This window comes from Rhipicephalus sanguineus, chromosome 1 (assembly GCF_013339695.2).
Source record: "Rhipicephalus sanguineus isolate Rsan-2018 chromosome 1, BIME_Rsan_1.4, whole genome shotgun sequence".
NCBI lineage: Eukaryota > Metazoa > Arthropoda > Arachnida > Ixodida > Ixodidae > Rhipicephalus > Rhipicephalus sanguineus.
In genome coordinates this window covers 285,188,909-285,213,100 of record NC_051176.1, presented here as the reverse complement: position 1 = coordinate 285,213,100, position 24,192 = coordinate 285,188,909, and the positions used below count along the sequence as shown (strand labels likewise).

Genomic DNA, 24,192 nt, shown 5'->3' with positions numbered 1-24,192 from the left:
CGTCATTGCGTGCGTCGGCGTATTTCTAAACCCTGGCTAAAGATAGCTGGGGCACCCTGTATGTGTACATACATACATACATACATACATACATACATACATACATACATACATACATACATACATACATACATACATACATACATACATACATACATACATACACATGCACGCACATATATATTTATATATATATATGCATGTGTGCGTATGTGTGTGTGTGTGTGTGTCGCTGTCTTCGGCATTACTTTTCTGTGGCGGCAGACATCTTATGCTGGCGTTAATTGCAGAATTAATTATTGAAATTAAACTAATTCACTTCTTATTACCGGAGACAGGCGGTTGGGTCAAATTGGAGAATTGAAGTCCTTCCTGCGAGAGCCCATTGCCGTTTTTTAGATTGCCGAAAAGCGGCCGCTGGTAACTTTTGCGGAGTGATGAAATTTGACCAATTTCACCGGTGAAACCGAAGTGCTGAAGAGCGCAATTGCCTTTTCCGAGCAGACGCCAAGAATGGCTACATTGTTACCGACAACGATTGCAGTGGTGTTGGTTCTTCAGCATTCGTTAACCTACGTGCGCCATAAGAGCTAGGCATGGTAATAAGCACAGCCCTCATACTCACACGTTTGATACAAAGGCGCTCGCTAGTTCTGAACGCCTCGGAAGAAGAGTGTGACAGCAGCGCTCTTCGGCGTTTCGGTTTCGGCTTCGCCGGCGAGGCTGGTCTGATGTCATCACTCCGTAAAAATTACCAGCGGCCGCTCTTTTGAAAGTCTGAAAGCGGCAATGGGCTCTGCACAGGAAGGACTCCAATCCTCCTGTTTGAAGGACTCCAGTCTCCTCTGGTTAAATTGGTTAATTATTTCATTTCTCCGAAGTAATCGTTCTAGTCATCCTAAGATGTCTGTCGCCACAGACAAGTAATGCCGAAGAGAGCGAGAAAACATTGCATTGTCCTTATTTTCCTGTATAAACATCTGTAAACATCCTGTATAAGCCGCTTGCGAGTCGCAAGGCTATGTTGTTATCACTTGTTTCTGCTGAAATACTTTTACAGATCTGCACACAATCGTGGCCATAATCCAAATACAACGCAAAGCGAACAAGAATATGCAATCGCGAACTAGCACATTGAATCTTTGGAAGATGCCCAAAGACGAGGGTCAAGTAAACAAGTTCTACAAGATAGCGGACATTCGTTCATGCGATCACAAAGCAAAGGGGATAATGAAGAATCTAAAGCACATTCAGCGCATTTTGGATACAGTCAAAGCCGCATATATCGAACTCGCAAAAAAAAAAAAAACGGGAATTAGTTTGATAAATCGTAATATTTGATATAAACTTTAAAGAATTTACAGCATTTTCAGCGCGCAAGTTGGCTTCACGACACTCCGTCACGGCAATGCAAGGAAGGTGGCTTCAAGGCAATCGGTTTTTTTCTAGATTTTGTTTTTTCGCAGTTTGCAGTTGCTGGTTATATGCAGCGGCGGCTTATACGCGAGATAACACAGTATCGACGTAAACAGCGCATCTCATAATAGACTGCTTTTTTTTTTCTAAGTACATGCGCCGCGAGCATATATCAGATCGGAAAATAGTATCCAATCGCCTTTAATTTTCTCACGAAGCGAATGTCTAACCGCGCACGATGGGGCTGAAGTAGGGCGCGACGGCGAGGAATCATGGGAGTAAGCACGTGATGGCAAGCGGTGGTTTCTACTCGCTGCGCCTTCCTAATCATACCGCTCGCTCTCCCAAAAGCGTACGGGAAAGCCCCCTTGCGCGAGAAAAAGCCAATGTCTTCTAAGGGAAAGCCAACTTCTTGGGGCATTTCGCAATGCCCGATGTTCGATGTATGAGAAGTGTTCCGGCTATTTTTGTTCGATGTAGTCGTAGATTTTCCTGTGAATCGACGTTAAAGCATTGTCACGTTGGAAAATAATTCGATATAAAGGATAATTCGATTTACCCGATTCCGATATAGTCGGGTTGTATTTCAAACGCTACAAAAAAGATAGAGAATTGCATTTAAGTGAGTATAAAATCATCAAGCGGCGCGTAAGCATTCTATAGATAATAATTGGTGAATCGTTGAAAACGTGCAAGCAATATACGTGCATTAGCCAATGCCACCAAGAAGTGATTTAATAAGGCAACATACAAATAAAGTGCTGAGGCTCTCGTTCATGCCGTTAGACAATGGTGAATTTATGAATTAAGACATTCTCTAACTTCGCGTTCACAATGTGATTTAAAGCCCGGTTCAAGTATTGTAGCTTTAATGTTATGAAAGGAATGACTAGCGTCAGTGACGTCTTTAAAATGGTAAATACGGAAGAGCATGCACATGTGCTTTATGATTATTAAGACGGTACCTAAAAGTATTTTTGGTTTGGCGTTTGTGCCGTTGATGGCAGATGGAACATTCTAGCAAATAAGCGGCATATTCTGTGCCACTAGCAAAAGTACCCGTGATCTTCCAACTGGTAATTATAGCAGTACTATAGTTGCAACAGTTGTTGTCATGTGCGCCATTTTATAGCGGGGTTTCCGAGAAGGATGGCAACCAACCGCCTGGGCATGGCAACCAACCGCCTGTTGTTTGGGTTGTCCTTGTTTGTAGACAACATGCTGTGGTTGTGGAAAGTCTTGCGTAAGGCGCTCGCTCTGCATAAGTATACTGTGGTGCTTCCGGAGAATATAGTATCGAGCACCAAAAAGAGGAACTGTATTACGAGAATAAAAACGGGTCCATATTATTCCCAATATACTGAGTAGTCGCTAGACATTTTTTCGTTGATTAGATTTAATTGATTACTTATAATAAGAAGTGCTCACCTAATTACCAAAATGTCAATGAGGCAAATGTAGGCATGCTGAAGTGATGTCTAAATGCACTATTCTCAGCATCGTCCTAATTGCGCGCTCATTTTTTCCCGGCTGATAAAGAAAGCCCTCCAAATGTGAAAAATACCACGGGACTTCGCTCTCGCCAGTAGCGTCCTCAAGTAAACTTACTGTAAGCAACAGCTTTGCCTGTTGTCCGCAGCTACCATGGATAGACAGCGTTCCGTACCTTTGCAATGGTATACGGGACGAGTGCCAACAACACGTATCGCAATTTTACAGGGATTCCTTGCCCTCGATTGTACGCCACTACCTTACCGTGAGCCTGTTTGAGGGCGCTACTTTGATGAGCGTCGCAGTTTAGTCACGCGGTATTTTCATATTTCGGGGGCTTCCTTCAGCCGAAAAAAAAAAAGAGCACGTAATTAGTACGTTGCTGAAAATAGCGCAGTTGGATGTAACCCAAGCATGTCTGCATATACCTCACTGAGATTTTGAATATTACGTGAGTAATTGTCGAGTTACAAAATTTATTGATTAAATAATTAAATCTTGTTAACGAAAAAAAAATATTTGTAGCGGCTACTCCAGTGTACTGGGAACAATGAACTAGGTTTACATCGAGTAACTCCATTCCTCTCTTTTTTTTTTTAAATCTGGGTGGGCGATAGATGGGACACCCTGTGTACACACACGGGGTGTACAGTTCGTTTCATGCATAGCCATGCAGCACTGCCAAGGCTAAGGAGCGTAAGAGGGCGTTATACTTGCGACGACAAAAGCAATGCACAACGCTGCTTACAGTAATAAAATGGAAAATACAGCAAACACAAGACCCGTATCTCCTATTCCGGGTCGTCCAGATGGCCGAAGCGCCGGCAAAGTGCAAAGCCTGGTCGCCTCCTGAGGAAGAACAGGGCGGTCCCTCCTACTCCCCTCCTCCATAAAGGGGTCATGAGCCACCCCTCGGGCTTGGTGAGAAAACACATCCTGCGGATAGCGGACACTGCTATGAACATCTCAGCCAAATATTGCAGTCGTGTGCGGCAAGGAGAGTTTACAAGCGGAGCGCGAAGTTGCCATTTTCTCAGAGACCCGTCCTCACTCCCTTCGGAGCTGCCGGCGTCATCTCTTTGACGACGAACAGCAAGGAGCATGCTGTTGGCCGATAGCCGACATAAATCAGAAGCGCGGCGTTTGGATCAGATGCGCTTCTTGCCACGGGGTGCCGCCATTAGTGTTCCATAGTCTTCTAACATTACACAGTGAGCCACACTCGCGCGCAGGAATCACAGCAGGAGAGAGCGATCGCGTTTCATCACGCGCGCTCAAGGTCATGACGCTGCTGGCGTAACTTCTTTCCCCCGGGCCACCCCTCCAGCGCGCTCGTCGGTGACGAGAGAAGGAAGAAGGCGCGCGACAAACCCCTGCAACTACTCTCGTTCTTGATGGATTGGAGAAATTTTTGCGACAGTCGATTCGTGCATGAGGTAATGAGCTCCGATACTGAGGTCATTTGTTCATTACTTGTAAAAGTGGTCCATGACTCTCTTAAACCCCATCTCGGACAAAATTAAGTTTACTACTAATACTACTGAAGTATAAACAAAAATCTAATTAGCATTTTCTTCCGTTTTCTTAAAAGACCAAATTAACTTATATGCACGTTTGAACCTCCGATGCTGAAAGCATCTTACTTTCAATATCCGCCTTAATTTGGTTCCTGTCAGGTATATTGCGCCAACCGGATAGGACACGATGAATCTGCCGCTTCAGCTGGACGCGCATCGCTTGTTTTCGAAGATGCGTTCTGCGAAGTTTTCAAGGCAATGCAAGCGTCTTATTATCGACGCCCACAAACGACACGCTTTCGGAACGCGGCAGTCCGCGAGAATTTTTTATATTGTGATTGTTCGTTGCAAGCATACTAGGCGATATGCAAGTTACACTTACGGAGCGGATGTGGTTTAGGCGCGAACTAAAAAAAAAGTAAAATATTTAGGTATCTTTCAAGTTATGGCGAAAAGGCGGGAATGTGCGCTTGCATTTATAATTTTTCACTTGATCTGTCACACCAAATGCCATGTTACATTCTCAAAATGCTTCATTTCAAATTATTACTCCTTAAACTTTGTCTCGCAATTCATCTATCAATGTCTACAAACTTTGATTTCGAAAAGTTCACTAATTATATATATGTTGCTAAATTAGATACACCGATTTATGGAGCGATTTATAAATTGCTTCTTTTTTCAGTTTGTAATACAGGTACTCGATATATCGAAGTCGTCAAAATCGGCAATTTAATTCGTTACAACGAATTTTCGTTAAATTGAAATACAACCTTTTTTGCAAAAGTATAGTCGCCGAAGGATTGACTTTTATGTGGAAAATGCCGCAAGAATATTTGAATATTACGGCAATAAAAAAAAAACTAATTTCAATAACGTAAAAAAATTATTTTGTTGAACCTGAGATCCGGCTAAAGAAAAAAACATAGTAATTAATTAATTAATTAATTAATAGCGCAGCTTGCCGCAAGGTTGGAACCAACAGCGGAGCTGGGCGGCCTTGTTTCTCTTCTTTCTCTCAGTTTTTCTATCTTTTTTTATCTCTGTTTCTTTCTCTATTTCTTTCTCTCGCTATCTTTTTTTCCCTCCCTCTCTCTGTATTTCTCGCTTCTTTCTTTGTTTATCCCTCTTTCTCTTTCGTTCTTGCTCTGTGTTTTTTGCTATCTCTTTCTTGTGTATGTTTTCTCTTTCTTGGCGTTTCTTTCTATCATTTTCTTTATCTGTCGCTGTACTCGTTCTCTCGGCGATACGAGTTATTGCATCCCACGACGGACTAATCGGCGCAGCGGGAGAGCGCGCGCCTGGCGCACGTGTTCGGGGAGCGAAGCAGGACATGAAGAGTTCATGATGATGATAGTTGTCAAGGCGAACCGGGGGTTAGCAGCTGCGCTGTTCAAAAACGCACGAATGCAGGTCCAATGCACTCTCGTATTGAGCGTTCCCATCGCATGTTGGCCGTGGTGCGACGCCGAAGCTATCACGTTCGCAAAACCGAACCACTTGCTCTCCACTCAGCCCGATGAATGCGCGTCATCGAAAATCATCGCACGCCACACGAGCAAGAGAGCTGAGGTCTAAAATAGCACGAGAGCAAGACGACAACCTGAATCACGGCGCATACTATCGTGAGCAATATGAGCTGGAACATCGAGTTCCTGTCTGTTCAACAGTTACTTGTAATGTACTTGTATGAATGTGACGTAGTGAATTGCTAGAGACACCTTTATTATGCATGGACCATTTAGTGCCAGGAGGACTTTTGCGCTTGCCGACGACGTTTAGCCGCTGTGACCTTTAAAAGGTTTAGTATTCCATCTCATATTGCTCACGACTGTACATTTATGGAGGACTGTTTTGTTTCGCGAGTTTCACTTTACTGCCTTCCCTTTCAGTACAACGACGCGGGTAAACACGCTTCCTTATATTGAGACGAAAAATGCATGGTGTTCAATGGACCTTAAGTTACAAAAACGGAAATACTTCGTTATGTCGAGATTTTCGTTATATTGAAGGTCTTTATGTGGAGGTTTAACTGTGTGTGTGTGTGTGTGTGTGTATGTATATATATATATATATATATATATATATATATATATATATATATATATATATATATATATATATTATTTATTTATTTACAATACTGCTACTCTCATTCGAGAGCGTGGCAGTTGGGCAGTACAATGATTTTCAGTACAACTAATAAAAAGAAAAAAATTAGTGATAAAGAGGGGAATAAAATCAAAGCAAAACAAGTCAGGTAAACAAACACTAACATTTGTAGCGTAATTACAGCATATATGGGCTACATAGAAAAACAAAAAAAAGAAACACGATACGTACAGTATACAGTAAGGCAAAGAAAATGTTGGTTAAAGAACGGCATATTCAGTGGAATTTATACAAAAACGCATAATGCATGCTAGGTTCATAATACATGCTATATATATATATATATATATATATATATATATATATATATATATATATATATATATATATATATATATAACTGTGCTTGCTTTATTTCCTCACGGCTTCTGAGCACTTCTGAATGGATCTTACGTAACATTTATGACACTCGTCCACAATCGAACGTGACTGAGAATGAACCCTGAAATAGCGCCAATTCATCTAAGGCTAATTGTGTTCCAGTAATTTTAAAGTTTCAAAGGATAAACAGACGTTTTGTTTTAAAAAAAGAAGTAATTTTAACACCAGAGCCTCTTTGCCGTAAGTTTGACAGTGCTTATCTCAAAAGTGGCACTACATGATTCGTTCGAAAAGGATGCGTCCTGTGACATCTCTGGCTTCAGTTCACATATTGAAACAGATGCGCTCGAGTAATTAATTTGTTAAAAAAAGTTGGTGGTTGCAATTTTATTTATTAGTCATTTTGATTTCCAGCGCAAGTATAATATCCGTTTTTTGAGTAACTCAGCCGAATACGTAGATTTATGCGACACGCTAAGATATGCTTTTATATGCGTTTATAAGCTCTGCTGTACAGTAAGTGAACATGCCTATCGTGGCAGGGGTTTTTTTGCTGTCAGTTGTAATGACAACATTATGGCACGCAGTAGCGTAGAGGAGGGTTTGGATGTTCAAACCCCCACTTCGAAATATTCATATAATAAATGAACAGAAGACGAGAATCAGTCGATGTGAAGGCCGACTAGAAGACCGGCGCGGGGGCGGTCCCAAATGGTGGATGTCATGCGGACGATAAATGGCAAATAAACAGTTCTTATATATGGCAAGTTTTATCATTAGATTTTTTTTAAGGAAAAAAAATAATTTATGAAGTTCCCCATTGGTGGCAATGGGGAACTTCAATGAGGAAGCTGTCATATGAACAAATTGGGAGATAGCCGTCAATAGCGAAATTCAAAAATTATTTTCTTCTTTAAAAAAATGTAAAGATGAAACTTCAACTTGCCATATAAGAAGAGCTAGTTATTTGCTTTCGATTGAGGTATAAAACTGATTTTTAACTGCATCACCAGGTGGTGTACACAAAATTTCGCGGCCGAGAAAGCCTGCTGGATCGATTCCCGTGTACGTGTGTGTACCATCTGCAAAATATCGACAGCGAATAAAGCTTGGAAGGTATTTTATATGAATTTTGAAGTTCGCGAGCGCGATCCAGCATTATAGGTCGCACCTAGTGCAATGACACCCTCGGAGGTGACCCGAGGTGACCCCCCTACTTCCCCTACGTAAACGTTTCAGCCGGTACAAGTTATGATGACGTCGTGGCCGCCATTTCTGTTGACGCGCTTCCCGACTAATCGCTCCTCGCCAGCAGGTCAAACCTGAAGTGATTCGCCACGTCGAAAATTCCTTCCATCCCCGCCGCAAGAAAATCGTCGCCATCAGACGACAATGAGCCCGACGACGACAGACCGCGCGGAAATGCGTCACTGTTCTGTGTGCTCACGTGACCGAGCGTTTCACTCGTTAGGTGGTGATAGTTGCACGCGGCGGCTTGTCGTTTTTGGAGCTCTGTCAAACCGAAACTGAGGCTGTGTCGGTAATGAGGAGCTTGTAATTAATTATCTGTCACGCGCTGCAGCAAACCATGTGCCGTGTTATGACTAACAGGCCCCCAGCAACACATTGCAGCAAAAAAACGCGGGGCGAAAAGTTTTGTGTCAGGACTCCTTTAATGTGGACCGAAATGGTGATTTTCTCAAATTCGTGATTTTTTTCTCGTAAATTTAACTTCAGCGGTGTGAGATTTTTTCAACGCAAAATGTACCTCACATAGAGTAATTATTCATTACTCGGATATTCATACATAGCGCAATATTACAATGGAAAAAATGCACACATAGAACGTATTGGTGACTGGAGGCATGTGTGGTAGAAAAATTGCAGTGATATTATTGAGCTTCGAACACCTTACAAAAATACCTGTGCTTAATATGTAAACCAAATTTGGTATCGAAACGAGAAACGTTACTCTCAGAATAAATTTTCTGACAAAGAACACTTGGACGACATTCTGCGAAATTCGGAAGGCTCCCACGGGACCAAAATTTTTTTTCTCTCCGAAATAGTCTAGTAATTTACTGTTTTCAGTGCAAGAAATCAGGACGATTTTTTTTTTTCTAACACACATTTGACATGGTCGCCGAAATGGCTGGGACGTTTGGCGTGGAATGATTACTGCCCTTTTTTTTTCTTTTTGCCTAATGCCACCAGCATTTAGCGCAGTCCACATTCCTACTAATGCTGCTACATATTACAGTGCTTCGCTGTATTGCTCACCCTTGTAATCCTGATTAGTACCACCAGAAAGTACATCCACGGTAAACGCCCAGCTAGGAGAGTTCCAAACGAGCGGCGGCGTCCGTCGTGTAATGACACTGGTTTCACTGCTGAAAACCAGGCATGGATACATTCACCCGTATACTGACTTAAGCCTATATAATTGAAGCAGATATAGTAAATGCATTGTGAGAAACAAAAATGCGCGAAAGCAGAGCGTATGTATATCACAGATTTTCTAAAACAAAAGCGGGACGTATACGTGTGCAGTTGTAGCACGAGCGAATATAAGCCTATAATATATTTATTTGCTGTTTACACTGGTGTCACTCTTTTGCAGAGGCAAAGCAGGAGCGGCGGCACATAAAACTTGCTCGAGGAAATAAAATAGCACTTATGAAACCATGCAATATTCGGTGGCAAGAACTTATTAAAGCGGCAACTTCACGAAAGCATAGCGAAACGTCATTTTTTTTCTTAAATTGTTCAGTGATCTATTCTATTAATGACAATGACAACACAACGATATTCCCAAACGGCACGACTGTGGAACTCTGCATTTTATACAGGCTCATTTCGCGCTTTGATTCCACCGAAGGCAACCATAACGATCAGATGCGGCCCTGTACCGGTGCTCTAGGTTCGGTGTCGTTTTATATCTGCCGCACTCACGTTACATTTTATAACGATACCTGCTCTCTTCGAAAGAAATCACTATTTCCTGTCATTTATTAATGCAGTCACCTAGCATACGAACTTTCTTTATGCTCTGTGGCTAGGAAGGCGTTCCCGAGCCAGTGACGTGTAAGACATAACGCCCTCTTCTAGTGCCCCCTTTCCCCGTGTGCTTGAACCGCCCCTGCCCAAGGTGTCGCTTTAGTGCCTTGCTCGTATAAGTTCAGCACGTGCGATAAGAACCTCTTGAGCACAGCCCGACATAGAGTTCAGTTTCTCATCTCCCAGAAAGTGGTAAGTTCCTCGAGTGTCAGCTGTACACACTCCGAAATGTCCCCAACTTATGGCTTCGGAAGTTTCTCCCTTGACGCTAAATGTCAGGCTTTGCTGCTGTTCCCTCCGACGTTAGATCGAAACACGGTGCCGAGGCCCAGTGAGCCCTAACCTTCCTACGGGGTACCTAGATTCCCCGCAGACGGGAACACGAAAGCCAGAATTTTGCGTGAGACTGTGAAATCTCAATGCCCATGGCGTTGAGATTTCAGCCTCGCGCAAATAAACCTCTTAATTCTCGAACACCCAAAGTTGACCCTTGGTAACACGCAGTGCCAGGTTTCCATCTGATCAAATGTTTACCGAAGTTTTATCATGTGCGTCGTTGCATTTATTGCAAATGTACTGCATGACGTTTTTCTTGATGCATCTTGCAGTTGCGTTGGAACAGAAATTTCTGCTGGTTCCACGCTTTGCAAGTACGACCGAGCGATTGCGCCACTAATGCGCGTCTTGCAAGGTCTCCGCGGCGCCATGAGCTAAGTATGTACACGCTTAGCAGAGCATCCCTCTCGAACATTCCTTTCTAAAAGCGACGTTCGACCTAGGAGCTTGTAGCTGGCCTTGTTTAAGCACCTTCCATTTGAACTACCCTTTGCACGAATTTTTTCCGCACTGCTGTTCTAATTACAGAAAAAACTTATAGAAATGTTTCGCTGTAAGTGATGCACGGCATATATATATATATATATTAAAGGGCGCAAGGCAGGCCAGGCGCTATACGTTTCTGTAAATTCTTTCGAACTGAGCTTTTTTTTTTTAGTTTCTCATATTTTAGACCGAAGAAGAACGCAATATAGCGTTCTGTTTAACGATGGTAAATGACGAAGGAACATTTGCAACACCGCTACTCGAATCACAGCAAACGCACCCCGTAAAATAAAAAGCGCGCGCACACATGTAACACATGCATTTAAATCGACTCATACCAGCTTTTGTCGCCTGTGTTGGTATGTCCATGAAATAACAAAACCGATCGTTGTTTTTTTTTTTTTTTAGAAAGCACAGTAAAAGAGCGTGCCTTACCTTTTCTCGGCACTATAAGCGGGCCGACGGTCCGGTAAGAGTGAAATAAACTGCAGTGTTGAACTTAGCTGCCTGTGGCACAGGCAGCTAAGTTTAACACTACAGTTGATTTCACCCTTCTCGCTGAACATTTAGGTTTAACAACACTCACAAAGCAATCAAGGCGGCCAATTCTGGCCTTGCTGCTTCATGAATGCAGGGCTCTCAAATCATGCGACGTCTTCAAAACAAGCTTGCTGATATCTTTTTTTTTTTTTTCACGCTTATATAAAGCACTGAAGAGGAAGCGATAAAACGCTGGACCGATTCTGCAAGGTCATTCGTACGCTTCGAGCTTAGACTGAAGTGCATAATGACAATTCATGCAGTATTTGGTCCAACAACGAGTATACTACAATCAAGTCACATACAAGAATCGACTGCTGTGAAGTAAAAATGCGCTTGGGCATGCAACACGCCCGCAGGGAGGCCTAGACATGACTAAATGATATATCTGTACCAATTTTAAAACGGCAGGACAAATATACACTTTTCGTCACATTCGCATGCTAGGTCGCACTTGAAGCACACAAGAGCAGCATCGAATGCGACCTGGTACGGGGAAATAAACGGCATTCACTGCGCATCAACAAAAGCACTCGTAAGTTCGTAACCCTTGCGTGCTGCGCTCGCCCCGATGGCGGTTTTCTGGCTGGCGCGAACCTGCGTGGGCTGTCCAGGCGTTAAGCCTGGCGCAATAATAAGAAACGAACGCCCGTTACAGAAACGCGAACACGTGTATCTCAACACACAGCCTTACTTGCAAATGACTAAAGCTGAATATTTGTATCATTCTTAGATTTCCCTAAAACGAATGGTTGAGAAAACGAGGCTCGAATGTACCGATCCGGAACAGGGATTTTCGTGCCTGGTCCTTTGCGCGTGATAATGGCTTTCGCTTGATTGAGAGCACGATCTTATTTCAATTAAAAATGGAACGGCGAAGCTGCTTGCTTTATTTTCGTGGCCACTGCAGTGGTCATTTGCCAACAACGAATACACAGTGCACGGGTGAAGTTGTACCGCGCAATGTCCCCTATATCGCCATATTGGGTGGTGGTCTGGGGAACAACCATTTCCCCAACTTCTTCGTCAGTCGCTTTGTTCGCGTCGTGGAGATTGTGCTAGGTCAAAATCGGTGAATTCTGTCGCTGTAACAATATAATCACGTTTTAATTTTACGACGCGGTATGTTTGAACATTTGTAAGCAATAATTTAGCAGCGCTTATTGGTGTAACTGGATAGATGGTAGCCGCATCGGGCGTGTCTTGCCGACCTCGGATTCTTGTCCCTTCATCTGAAATTTTTCCGTTGCGGTCACAACGTGGTAGCTCGCGAGGGCTCATGGCGTGCTCAAGTTCATGCTGAATTTGCGTGCATTTACAGTGCTCTTTAGTGATGTTCCGATGGTTCTGCACCGTTCTAAACGTTCACTCTAAACGAAGTGCCGTTCAAAGTGAACGTTGTCGGTGAGAGAGCACAATGAGCCTGTGATTAGACTGCTGTTGTTGTTGGTTTTTGTTACGTTCAGCTGAATAGTGCAGCTTCCCACATTCATTCAGTTGCTTAGCGTCGCTTGTAACGCCTGTTTACACTTACGATGTTTTAAATACTGCATATATCCTTTTCTTTTTTCGTTTTATTATTTAGTGAGAAAACCTCTTTGTTGGTTTGAATTGCCCCAATTGCGTCAGTCTTCAGCAGTGAAATAGCTAAGGTAGGTGAGCGAGCAAAACTTTCCGCGTACCTTTCTTTTCCTTTTTTGATGCACCTGTTTTGATTCAATTTTGCTTCTCTCTTATTAGTGTTTTTATGATAGCAGAACTGCCTTTTTTTCGCGCAGTGTTGTTTTGCAGCAATTGAAAATTTTGATACAAATTGACATATACCCGCTGACAATTGCTTGGTGCCTCATTCCCTTTGCTAATGAACCGTCATATTTTTTTCATTGTGTTAGAAACCTGCAGTAAGCGGCTTTCAAATGTGCTTTCTCTATGTTGTGTCTAACGAAGGAACGAGTCCCGTGAACCATTCCCCTTGTTTCGTTCGTACATACGTAGTCAGAGAGTCTAGGCATCGAAACCTGGCGCGCGATTTGGTGCCTTGGTATGGATTAGCCGCGTTTAGCGAGTGATTAATTTTATCTGCGACAGAAACTTTCCCTTTCTAATAGGAGCTATTGAAGATATGTCGCATTGTGATGCAGAATCTTCGTTATGGAGGTGATGTCTTGCGTTGCCATTCCGTTTGTCGTATTTTGAGGATGACACGGTGGTCACGCGAGAACGACATATCTATGTATCCTTGAAATTTTATCAGTACTGCTGTAGTCGTACAGTGACCGTTTCTACCACTCGGTCGCGATGTCATATCATATGGTGTTCACGGGAAACGCTTGTTTAGTTGTCAAGGGAGCGCACTCTTTACGTGCGGTTTCGGTTTTTGTAAACCTATATAAAAGAGCGCGTATAATTCGTGTTTGGAGATAAGCAAACTGAAGCTGTAATTTTTTAATGACATGTTACATTTTCTATTCTTTTCTCCCTTCGTCGGCTCAGATGCTGCCGCACTGTCGTTGCCACTGAGTTTCATTCGTCACGAAGATGTATAAGAACTGAAACAATTGAATGGATCGTTACAAAACAATGATTTCGCATGAGTGTGATTCAGGCCCGTAGCCAGGAATTTTTTTCGGGGGGTGGGGGGGGGGGGCACTTGTTGAAAACCTTGACTATTTGAGAAAAACACATATCTTCATTATTTATTTTTGGTAAAAACACCTACTTCACCAAAATTTCGGGGGTGGGGGAAGGGGTAGCCCCCCACCCCCCTGGCTACGGGCCTGGTGTGATTGGTGTTTCGCGCACTGAAGTTGTATTTGCGAGCCATTCAATAGTTATTCCCACGCCGTGTGCCATATCGAACTTTGAAACAGTAGTTAGGCCAACGGCTTGACGATTTATGTGTAGTGAAAATTGGGGCTGCTAATTTCACCGTGTGTGGCTTTATGTCAATGAATTTATGTGGCGCGCTAAAACGGCAGAAGGTTTACGCCGAATCGCAGCGACGCGCGAGTCGGGAAAGCTGAGATGTAGGACTCGTGTTAGTGACAGGCCGACCTCTCAGCTTTTCTGCCATAATAAACCTTTTCTCTCTCTCTCGTGTTAGTGAACTCGTAGTTCACTAACACGAGTCGCATTTAAACGGCATTTAAATGACTATGCATAATGTTACTATGGTTGCATAAGCGCCTTTATAGCTGTTGATGCTTTTTTTAGAATCTGTGATATTTGTGTTTTTTTGTTGAGATAACCGCAACTTTAACTCGCCGTTCCAGAGATTTCCGAAATCTTCACCGCCAGCGGTGAAAAGCGCTGTGTTTGCAAATACAGACTTGCCGCGAAAAACTTTTACTTCACATTTCTAAAAATATTCATCGTTTTTTTATAGTCGTAAATAGTGGATAGTCGTAGTCTGTGGCTAGACGTCCTGCCGCTGCTCAGTGGGCGTATGAAATGACAGTATTCACCCCTGGATATTTTAGTCTGTGCAACTGGAGGTTATCTTCAGCAGCCCTTCCTCGTTTGTTATATACCCACTGCTGTATTTTTACTTGTGACTGTATTCGTGAGTTTTTTATACCAGATCAAGCACGTCACGGCTGTACTATTGGCTGACGACGCAGCAGACGACGGTTGTCTTTGATGCGAAACTGTCTATTAACGGCGGCGCTGTAACGGTTCGGTGTTTGCAGATCCGCGACTCGGTCTAGCCACATTGGGCACCTCTAAGCGCCATTTTGTTTTGCTTGTTACCGTCTTTCCGGGTGCTTTGTGCCCTAGGGAGATATGAATTGGATAGCCTATTATAATCGTCTATTATATTTTATTTTGTGTACGGGCGGGTATGTAATGTGTGCCTTGTGATGACACTGAGAACTCTTATAACGGCCACCAATCGTGTAAGTCAAACATTTCTGTCTTTCAGCTTGATATCTTGCGATTGTACAGGTTATTCCGATTACGAGGAGCTAGGGAAAAAGTTGCTTTACAGGAGCTTTGTAGGGAATAGCTGGCGAATTTAGCTGCGCGCATGTTGTATGTTGTCACAAAACGTGTCCCAGTACATGTGCTGTGTTCATGGACTTGTGGCTGCACGTTATCCTCCAGTTCAAAACGTCGGTCAGCTTCTCGAAATCTGTTAGTAGCGTTGCACTAAACATGGCGTCTCTGGGGCGGTGCACCGTCCGTTCTCCGCTCCCAGCGTTGGAGCGTCGGCAGTCTTCGAGCCCACGCATCGGACGCACATGCACCGCACGTCGCTACTGTGGCGGATGAACTTGTTTTTAGTCTCCTTTACGTTCAAATTTGTGTTTTCACGACTAAGCTGATGGGCCACTTTTTTGCAGAGCCCATGGAGGAACAAGTGACGGCACTTTCGCCGCTGCACAGTAACCAAGTTACTGAGGTCACGGCCGAGACGAGGGCTGCCAAACGCAAGTCGAGTGGCAGCTCGAACACAACCCCGGGCATCAAGTGGTACAAGCAGAAGTTTCGAGACTCTTGGCTGCAGGACGAGCGCTTCAAGAACTGGCTTGTTAGCGTGCCGAACGATCCGTACCGTGCCAGGTGCAAGCTGTGCAACGCCGATCTGAGGGCGGGCAAGAGCGAGCTGGAAAAGCACGCGCGCACCAAACACCACCGCGATACTGTCAAGGCAGTCGAGGACGTAAAGGCCTTGTTGGGCTTCGCCAACCAAGCCGAAGCGCAGACGCTGCCGGAGATTGTGACTGAAATGCAGTCCGCCGATCAGGTAGGTCGTCAGTGCAGTGCCTGGGTACCGCGCCTCGCGGAGCGTCGTGTGATGTCGGCAAGCTAACGCGCCAGTCCAGTCTAACAATTCGTTCCAGGTGCAGGAGGAAGAGCTGTCGCGGCCCATGACCACACTTGCGCCACGGAGAAGGAGATCGTCCCCACCACCTGGTGAGTCTCTTCTGTCCGCTTGGTTTTCCCACGAGCTGATGCAGTACTCCTGAGTGATTTTCTGTGCCAAGTGCGAACTCGTGCTAGTGCCACTCCTTACTGCAGGTATTGCCACATTAATGACGCTTATAGCAGTCTGTAAGGTGGTCAAAAGTACAAGCTTGCCTGTTATGATTTTTTTTTATCTCATTCATGTTAACACTGTCCCTAATTATTCCTGCTCTCCATTTTTTTTTTTAAATATATTTTTGCAGTGGCTTCAGCACCAGCTGTGCGGTGCCACATTCCACCTTTGGGCATCTTACCCCAAGTGCAGTGCCATGCACCTGATTTCAAAGGGATAGCTGTGGTGGACAGCCAGGTCCGGGAAATCCAGCTGAGCGACTATGAGGGGAAATTCCTGTTGCTGTTCTTCTACCCTCAGGACTTGTGAGTAAAACATGCTTCACAAAGCTCGCAGAGGTTGGTTTGTACTGGTATTCCAAAACAGAGTCCCCTTGCACATAACCAAACTTGGTAATAGAGATTTGTGAATGTATGTATTCGAGGTGAAGCCTCGCTGGTCATGATCTGCCTGTGCTAATTAATACCCTGAAACTTCTCAGTAACCATGGCATGACACCATTGGGATTGTTTCCTCACGAACCATTTGCTGCAAAACTTTTTCGCATCCTTCAAGCATAAGTGGAAATAGTTATTTGAAGTTACGAAAAACAGATAATTTCTGCAACCCATACAAGGGGAGTGGTGCATCGTCATTGTGTGGTGGGAGAAGGGGAGTGAGGGATATAAGAGAAAGAAAAGGAGAAGCTGCCTTTTGAGATCTGTACACTTTGGAGTGTGAGGTTGTAGTACCTCTACCCCATTAGAAAAAGCAGTGGGTGCCTGGTGGCACTGGGAATTAATTAGTTATTGTAATTACATTGCTATGCCTCTGCAAAAAATCTGCACACCTGAACTAGCGACAGCACCTGTGTCTTTGGTTCCTGCATGGAGTGCACATTATTGCCAACCTGGCAGAAACCGGCAAAATACAACCACAGGCTAAATAAAGGTGGGACCTTCTAGGCTAAGTATTATGTATGAACAGTTGACAATGGAAGAGATTAAGTGATGGGGTAAAATGAGGACATTTGGAGGAATAAGATAGAATTAGCTCAGTTGGGAAACCGGCCATCAACAATGAAATCATGACGTGATGTCCTCTTTCAATGTTGAACAGGCTATTCCTTCCTTAACTATGCACAACTTGCTTAACTATGCTTGCTGACTGGTGAGGATTCTCCAATCTGTGGCGTATGTGGTAGGCTTACCATTCTTCATGCCCTGGTGGAGTGTTGTCAAGCAGAACCTGATAGAAAGAGCATTTTCCACTTGCTTACCGAGAGAATATCTCTTTTCATCCAGCGATGTTCCTCAGAAAAGAACCAGTGTGTCACGTTGTTGTCAGCCCTAGGAATTGATAGAGCAGCGTCTGAAGGGAGGCCTGCTTTTGTGATGGTAGCAAAGTATAACACACACCTTTGGCTCCTTGCCTCCAAGGGTCTTTATGAGGTAGAAGTGCTATTTCTATTCATACATTTTAGTAGGTCATTATTTCATAGGGTATATTTTACATGCATTATACATGTAGGTCCAATGTTAGAGAACACACTTGAGCACGTGGTTCATTCTTCCGCAACGCGGAAAGCAAGCACATGCGCGAAATGATGGGGGGGGGGGGTGCACATGCCACACGTCATCTGCTACTGAACCAACCCCTCACTTTGCTCTCGTGTAGCCATGCTGTGCAATCGCATGTCAAGAGACATGCGAAATTTCTAGTGCATTTCTAGTTGTGATTCCCTACACCGAAGAATAAGACCTGTGTAGCAGGTTAACAGAAAGTTAATATGCTGCAAGGCCGTCAGTGCAAATGTCTTTTCTTTGTTTATATATATTTATTGATCCTGAAAAGCTAAAATAAATAATCTGTTCTCCTTTTTGCATGTCATGTGGGAGGTAGCAATGTGTCGTTCAAAGTTTTTGCGGCGGTCTTGATGTGCGATTGCGCGTCTTGCAGTGCGGCTGCGCGAGCAATGTGAAGGGGTGATTCAGTAGCTGATGACACACGGCCTGTGCTGCCCCTGTATTGTTCTGCGCATGCGCTTGCTTTTCACCCTTTCCTATGCATGGCACTTTGTTGAGCATGCACCACGTGCTTGCATGTTCCCTCTAACATTGGACTGACCTGTACACATCAGTAGCGATGGCATAAATTTAATGCCTATACAGCAGAACCTTGCTTAGCGGAACCTCAAAGGATCGAAAATATATGTTCTGATAAACATTAACACGATTTCTGTTTTCTGAAAATGATGTGCTGACTACCGCACTATTTATTTATTTCAGAATATTGCCAATCACGAGGTTATATTAGGGAAGGCACTTGAAAAAAATTGTTTAATTGCACAAAATCATACACAACAATCACACAAATGGCACAAAGGGTCACTGAAGGCAAATTACAATTTATGTCAGAGTGAAAGGTCAATGTGTGAGAATGTCTAAAATGTCAATAGTATCAACAGCAGTGCCCTACTAATCGAGAAATTAAGGTAAATGTGGGACATGATGTGCGCCACGAGTGGGGAATTTTGGAAATGATCCCGATGATGTCAAGAGTCCAGAGTACAATTAACCATTAGTAATCAAACTAGTTGCGATGAAAAAAGAACCTTCCGTGCATCACAAGACGTAATAAAATGCTGCTTGTTCGTTTCTGTTTGATTCATGCAAAAAAGAACCTCTTGGCGTTGCCATGCGGAAGGTCGAGAGTGGTTCAAAAGTTCCATTTTCGCTGAGCTGCGTGTCTGAGTGGTAGTTTCAGTATCGTGTACTACTGAGTGTGCTTGGCTCTCGCTATTTTTGCCCTGTTGATACTCTACTGCTGCTGCTGGCCAAGCTAAGCTCCGTTACATTGAACTATACAGTTTCGGAGTGGCCCGTGGCTCTGTCTTGGCAAGGTTGATGGTCGCTGTTGCACAAGAAACCGTAGTGTCGGCTGCCGGGCAGTAAATGTGGGCAACACTGGGCACGTCAACTGCTATGTCAGATGGCCCATTCAGTGCACTAACGCTGTGCGGACCATTAAAACATGATTTTCTTTCAAAATAAGCATTTCCGTGGCATGAAACAAGCACTACGAGGTTTCTGGAACGCTATTTCAACAATCAACATCGACTTAATATTTGCCTTTAGTGTCCTTTTGACGTTATACATTACTATTAGGAGAACACATTATTAAAACAATTTTAAAAAGAAATTAATCGATAAGAATATCACTGAAAGCAATTATAAAAGGTAAATGCTATACATTTGTAACATGACATAGGATCAGCGCTTAAACATTACTAATAAAAGAACATATTATTAAAACAATTCTAATAACAAATTCATTCAAGAGGATGTCAATGAAAATAATTATAAAAGACAAAAGCTATACGTTAATGACATGACATTGATAGTTTGTGGGGTTTAACATCCCAAAACGACAGTATGATTATGAAGGGCACCGTAGTGGAGGGCTCCAGAAATTTTGACCACCTGGGGTTCTTTAACGTGCACCTAAATCAAAATACACGGGCCTCAAGTATTTTCATCTCCATCGAAAATCTGGCCGAGATTTGATCCCGCGATGTTCGTGTCAGCAGTCAAGCGCCATATCCACTAGACCACCGTGGCGGCTGATAACATGACATAGGCTGAGCACTTTAAAGATTCTACAGTGACATTACTGCTACTTGTGAAGCAAGTAACTCATTTTTAATCACAGTTGTAAACTTGCTTTAGGATGATTTGTTAGTTACACTGGGTTTCATCGAGTTCCAGTCTTTGATGGCTAGAGAGAAAAATGAATATTTGAAGCAATTAGTGTTGGAACAGTATTCAGTTAGTGTACAGGGAAGAGTATTCATTTAGTGCATCAGCCTTGTACTCTCAACATTGGTTGATATGTCAAGCATATACAAGTGAATGTATCTGCTAGTTTGCCTCTGGTTATGGGGCTCAGTTGACAACAATTGGATTGGCTAGGCTTTCCTAGTTTGTTTGGAGAAGGTACCAGCGACATATAAAAAAGATAACTAGCTCTTACTGCTCCAGCCAGTGGCCTAATAAATGCATTACCATCTTGAGTTTGGCTGGCTGTTACATACTAATTTTGAACGAAGAAACATTGCTAGAACAAGATGAAGACGAGAGGACGCAAACACAGCACAGTGTTTGTTTCCTGCCCTGCCATGGTGGTCTAGTGTTTATGGCGCTCGACTGCTGACCCGAAGGTCGCGGGATCGAATCCTGGCTGCGGTGGCTGCATTTTCGATGGAGGCGAAAATGTTTGAGGCAGGCACGTAGGCAAGGGGGGGGCCCCCCCCCCCCCCGAAATTCGTCCGGCCTTCTATATTCCCGGGCAATGTTTGTAGACTTTCTTTCGAACAATTAGGCCTTGGCCCCCCCCCCCCGAAAAAAAATCCTGGCTACGTGCCTGGTTTGAGGCCTGTGCGCTTAGATTTAGGTGCATGTTAAAGAACCCCAGGTGGTCAAAACTTCCGGAGCCCTCCACAACGGCGTCCCTCATAATCATATCGTGGTTTTGGGACGTTAAAACCCCAGATATTATTATAGTGTTTGTTTTCTCTCATCGTCGTCTTGTTCTAGCGCTGTTTTTTTTTGTTCTACACTAACAACATGCAGTAGTGCAGAGGAGTCCAAATTATTAAACTGTATGCCGTAAGGCATGTGAAATTTTGCCTGTCCCTATTTAGGGAAATTTTATACATGGCTGGCGCAAGTGGCAGGCTTGTTACATGGTGTGTATTAAAAATCCATCAAAATTTTTGCATGCTTGAGTCTTTGTCACTGTTTCTTACAGTAGAAGACAGGTGTCACAAGAATATACTATTCAACTACAATAGAATACATGACTTCACTTTCAATTACAGTAGACTATCAGTAAACGAAAATTACTTAAATGGAACTGCTGCTTAAATGGAACAACTGCCTCTAATATGATCGGTTTCGTTCTTGAATTCTACATCTCTGTTCATCTCTAAGTAAAAGGAACTCCTGTTAAACTGAAAATATTTTGATGGTCCCTTAAGGTTCTATTTAATGGGAGTCTACTGCGCCGAAATGTAATGTCACAGCCTCCCACTTTATTTGTTGACTCACAACAATAATCATATATCCTGTGTGCATTTCTTTACTTTATCGCCGTGCGTCCTGTATTTCGAGGTCACAAATGGTTTTCACACTATCAGCGTGACATAATTCTCGAAAGGAAAGTAGTGAGCGCACAGTTCTTAAAAAAGGAAACGCAAGCTTGCTAAGCAAGCTAGATAATTATTGTTGTGTGGCAGAAAGTGCCCCAAATACACCCTTTCTCTCTAGAGGGATGATGGATGGAATCTGAAAATAGTAGTTACTGCTTAACATTAAATGGTTTGTTCTGCATTCCTTGTTGAGTGAGACATAGATTTGGTGTGTTTTTTTTTCTTTGCAGCTCCCTTGCTTGTCCCAGTGAGCTCGTTGAATACAGTGAGCGTGCAGCTGAATTCCGGAGCCTGAACACAGAAATCTTGGCAATATCCACAGACTCCTACTGCACACACCTTGCCTGGACTAACACGCCTAGAAAGGTAAACTTGGTGTCTACTCTGAGATAAGGGAATTTAGTTTTTTATAAATTCGTTTCTATTGACAGGATGGCTTGAATACTGATATGATGGGTGGCTGAAAAGTTCTAAGCCTCTGAACTAGACTCTCAGTGAAGGTGAATCTCTTGAACGGAATTGCTGCTTAAATGAAACTGTGGCTAATATATGGTTGGTTTCGTACTTGAGTTCTGTATCCCTGTTCATCTCTCAGCAGTGAGAACTCCTGTTAAATGGAACATATTTTCCTGGTCTCTCCAGGTTCTGAACGAGAGTCTACAGTCTTTGATTTCCTACTTAAAGCATGACATTTGTCCCAGGGGCATTGCAGCACCCTCACTTCTGTTTGCAAGAAAAGTAACACCTCTCTGACACGAATGTCACCGTCCTTTGGTGAAGTGCAGATAATCTTGAATTGGTCTTCAAGGTGACCCTTTTAGGGTCAGTTATTTTAGCCGAATGTGACCCCACAGGGCATATTTCTTTTATTGGACTTTTGATTTTAAATCTTTAGCGTGACCTGTTTAAAAAAAAAGGCTTACCATAATGTTTTTTTAGAATGACGATAAAGTGACAAAAAAACATTGTCAGAAGTTGACCAGTGTCAGTTATTCTTGCCAATGCAAATAGCACTTGGATGACACATCGTTAACACGTTGATACACACTTTACGCATGTTTCATACAATGTTCGCACTTTTATTTTCACATTATTCCCATGCATCCTTTGTTTATTTACAGGTTGTGATTCAGGTTTTATTTTATAACTTCTTCAATTCCAATTCCCCTTACACATTGACATTTACACTTTGACGCTAGGCTCTGTGTTATTTGCAAAGTGGTCACCACCATAAAATCTTCCCTCATCACTCGCGTCATACTGCAGCCTCCCTCTTTTTTTATAGCAAGAGGAGATTCGCTAGGACGTCCCCACCGCTTCCATACTTGCGCTACTTCACTGCGATAGATGAGAGCTTTGGGTACCCTGCTGCAGAACTCGACGTGGTCCGTTGTCTTTTCATCTCCTTTGAGCCACTTCTGCAGAATCCATGTGTTCTGAACAATTGCATTGAGGAGGTGACAGAGGTAGCCCCTCTTGTTTTGAACGTCATTCCTGTATCAGGCCACTATAGATTCCATGCGGTCTACTCCGCCCTTGCACTTTTTATAGACCTCTTAGAAGGAAGGCCTCGGCATCTCAATTATGCATGTGTCTTTGCAGTTGTGCTGCTTCGTTGTTCCTTCAGACTCTTGGTCAGCATAGCTGGGCACAACATAACAAGGGAGTTATTCAGCCACCGTGTTACGGTTGTGTTATCACTCGAAGTGCGCACGGAAGTGCTTCCTCGTCCTTCAGTTATTTCATGGTCTTGAGTTTAGCATCTGAAATGCTTTTCAAATTTTGCTTCTAAAAGAAATACTTCTAAATCTTTGTGTACTGCCACTGCACAACACAATGCCTGTCGCATAGTGTTCTCAAATGAGGACAGCTGCACATTGTGTTTTTCTACCATCAGATTTCGTTTAAAATGGCCGAAGATATGCTTGTGCTCTGAAAGTAAGCCTAAACATCTAGAACGCAAGAAAATATATCGGGCAAACGAGCGCGTCTGCCCTTTACAAATTTTTTGTTACAACTGCTTCTGAAAGGCTTCCTGATATTTCGCAAGGATAAATAAATCAAAACATAATGTGGACACTTAGTGACATCAATGATGTACTTCTGAAACCTTCTGCTGTCCTTACTTCAGGAAATCGTGAAGGAATATAACTCTCTCATGCATAGCGACCTCATATGAGGCCACTATGCATGAGAGAGTTAAACATGTTGATGGCATTGTAAATATGCAGCATTGACCACTTGGTAATTTTTGCGCCACTGTGTGTTAATGTGTAAAAGGGAAGTGAATGTCAAAAGCTCGGTGACTTATGTGTGCATAGGGTTGTTATGCAGCATGTTTAAAGAGCAGGCACTGGTGTTCATACTAAAAATGATAATTGTTGCGGTGGTAAGGAACTACTTTGGTCAGCATACCCATTTTTAAAATTTTTTTCTCAGAGACTTATTAATAATCCTTACGTATTGCTATTCGCTGCTGACTTGGTCTTCAAGCTGAAAATCTCGCCCCTTTACTTATTATGAACAGTCTCATTACATCACTTTCCCAGCTGAAGGTAGGGCCTTCACTTTCCTGAAGACGTGGGATGATGCATGCTACCATTGCAACTATTGTTTCTCCCCTTTCT

At 43.2% G+C, this 24,192-nt stretch overlaps 1 protein-coding gene and 1 long non-coding RNA gene across 6 annotated transcripts in view; one reads left to right on the top strand and one right to left on the bottom strand.

Moving 5' to 3' along the window:
* LOC119379174 (uncharacterized) overlaps positions 1-9,247 on the bottom strand; it is a 31,707-nt gene extending 22,460 nt beyond the window's left edge. The window contains exons 1-2 of the long non-coding RNA XR_005181115.2: positions 9,198-9,247; positions 3,690-3,843 (exon numbers count right to left, since the gene is read on the bottom strand). This is a non-coding gene — a long non-coding RNA (uncharacterized LOC119379174). The remainder of the gene's footprint in view (positions 1-3,689; positions 3,844-9,197) is intronic.
* An 801-nt stretch (positions 9,248-10,048) lies between these two features.
* The window catches only part of LOC119379172 (uncharacterized), a 40,016-nt gene continuing 25,872 nt past the window's right edge, over positions 10,049-24,192 (top strand). The window contains exons 1-5 of one of the 5 annotated variants that reach the window (XM_037648379.2): positions 10,049-10,166; positions 15,680-16,083; positions 16,163-16,253; positions 16,508-16,682; positions 21,796-21,931. In XM_037648379.2, coding sequence (XP_037504307.1) covers positions 15,685-16,083; positions 16,163-16,253; positions 16,508-16,682; positions 21,796-21,931 — 801 coding nt within the window. In that variant the 5' untranslated portion in view covers positions 10,049-10,166; positions 15,680-15,684. Of the gene's footprint in view, positions 10,167-12,941; positions 12,989-15,058; positions 15,233-15,356; positions 16,084-16,162; positions 16,254-16,507; positions 16,683-21,795; positions 21,932-24,192 lie in introns of those variants that run through there. The other 4 variants (XM_037648380.2, XM_037648378.2, XM_037648377.2 and 1 more) reach the window with 4 other exon arrangements.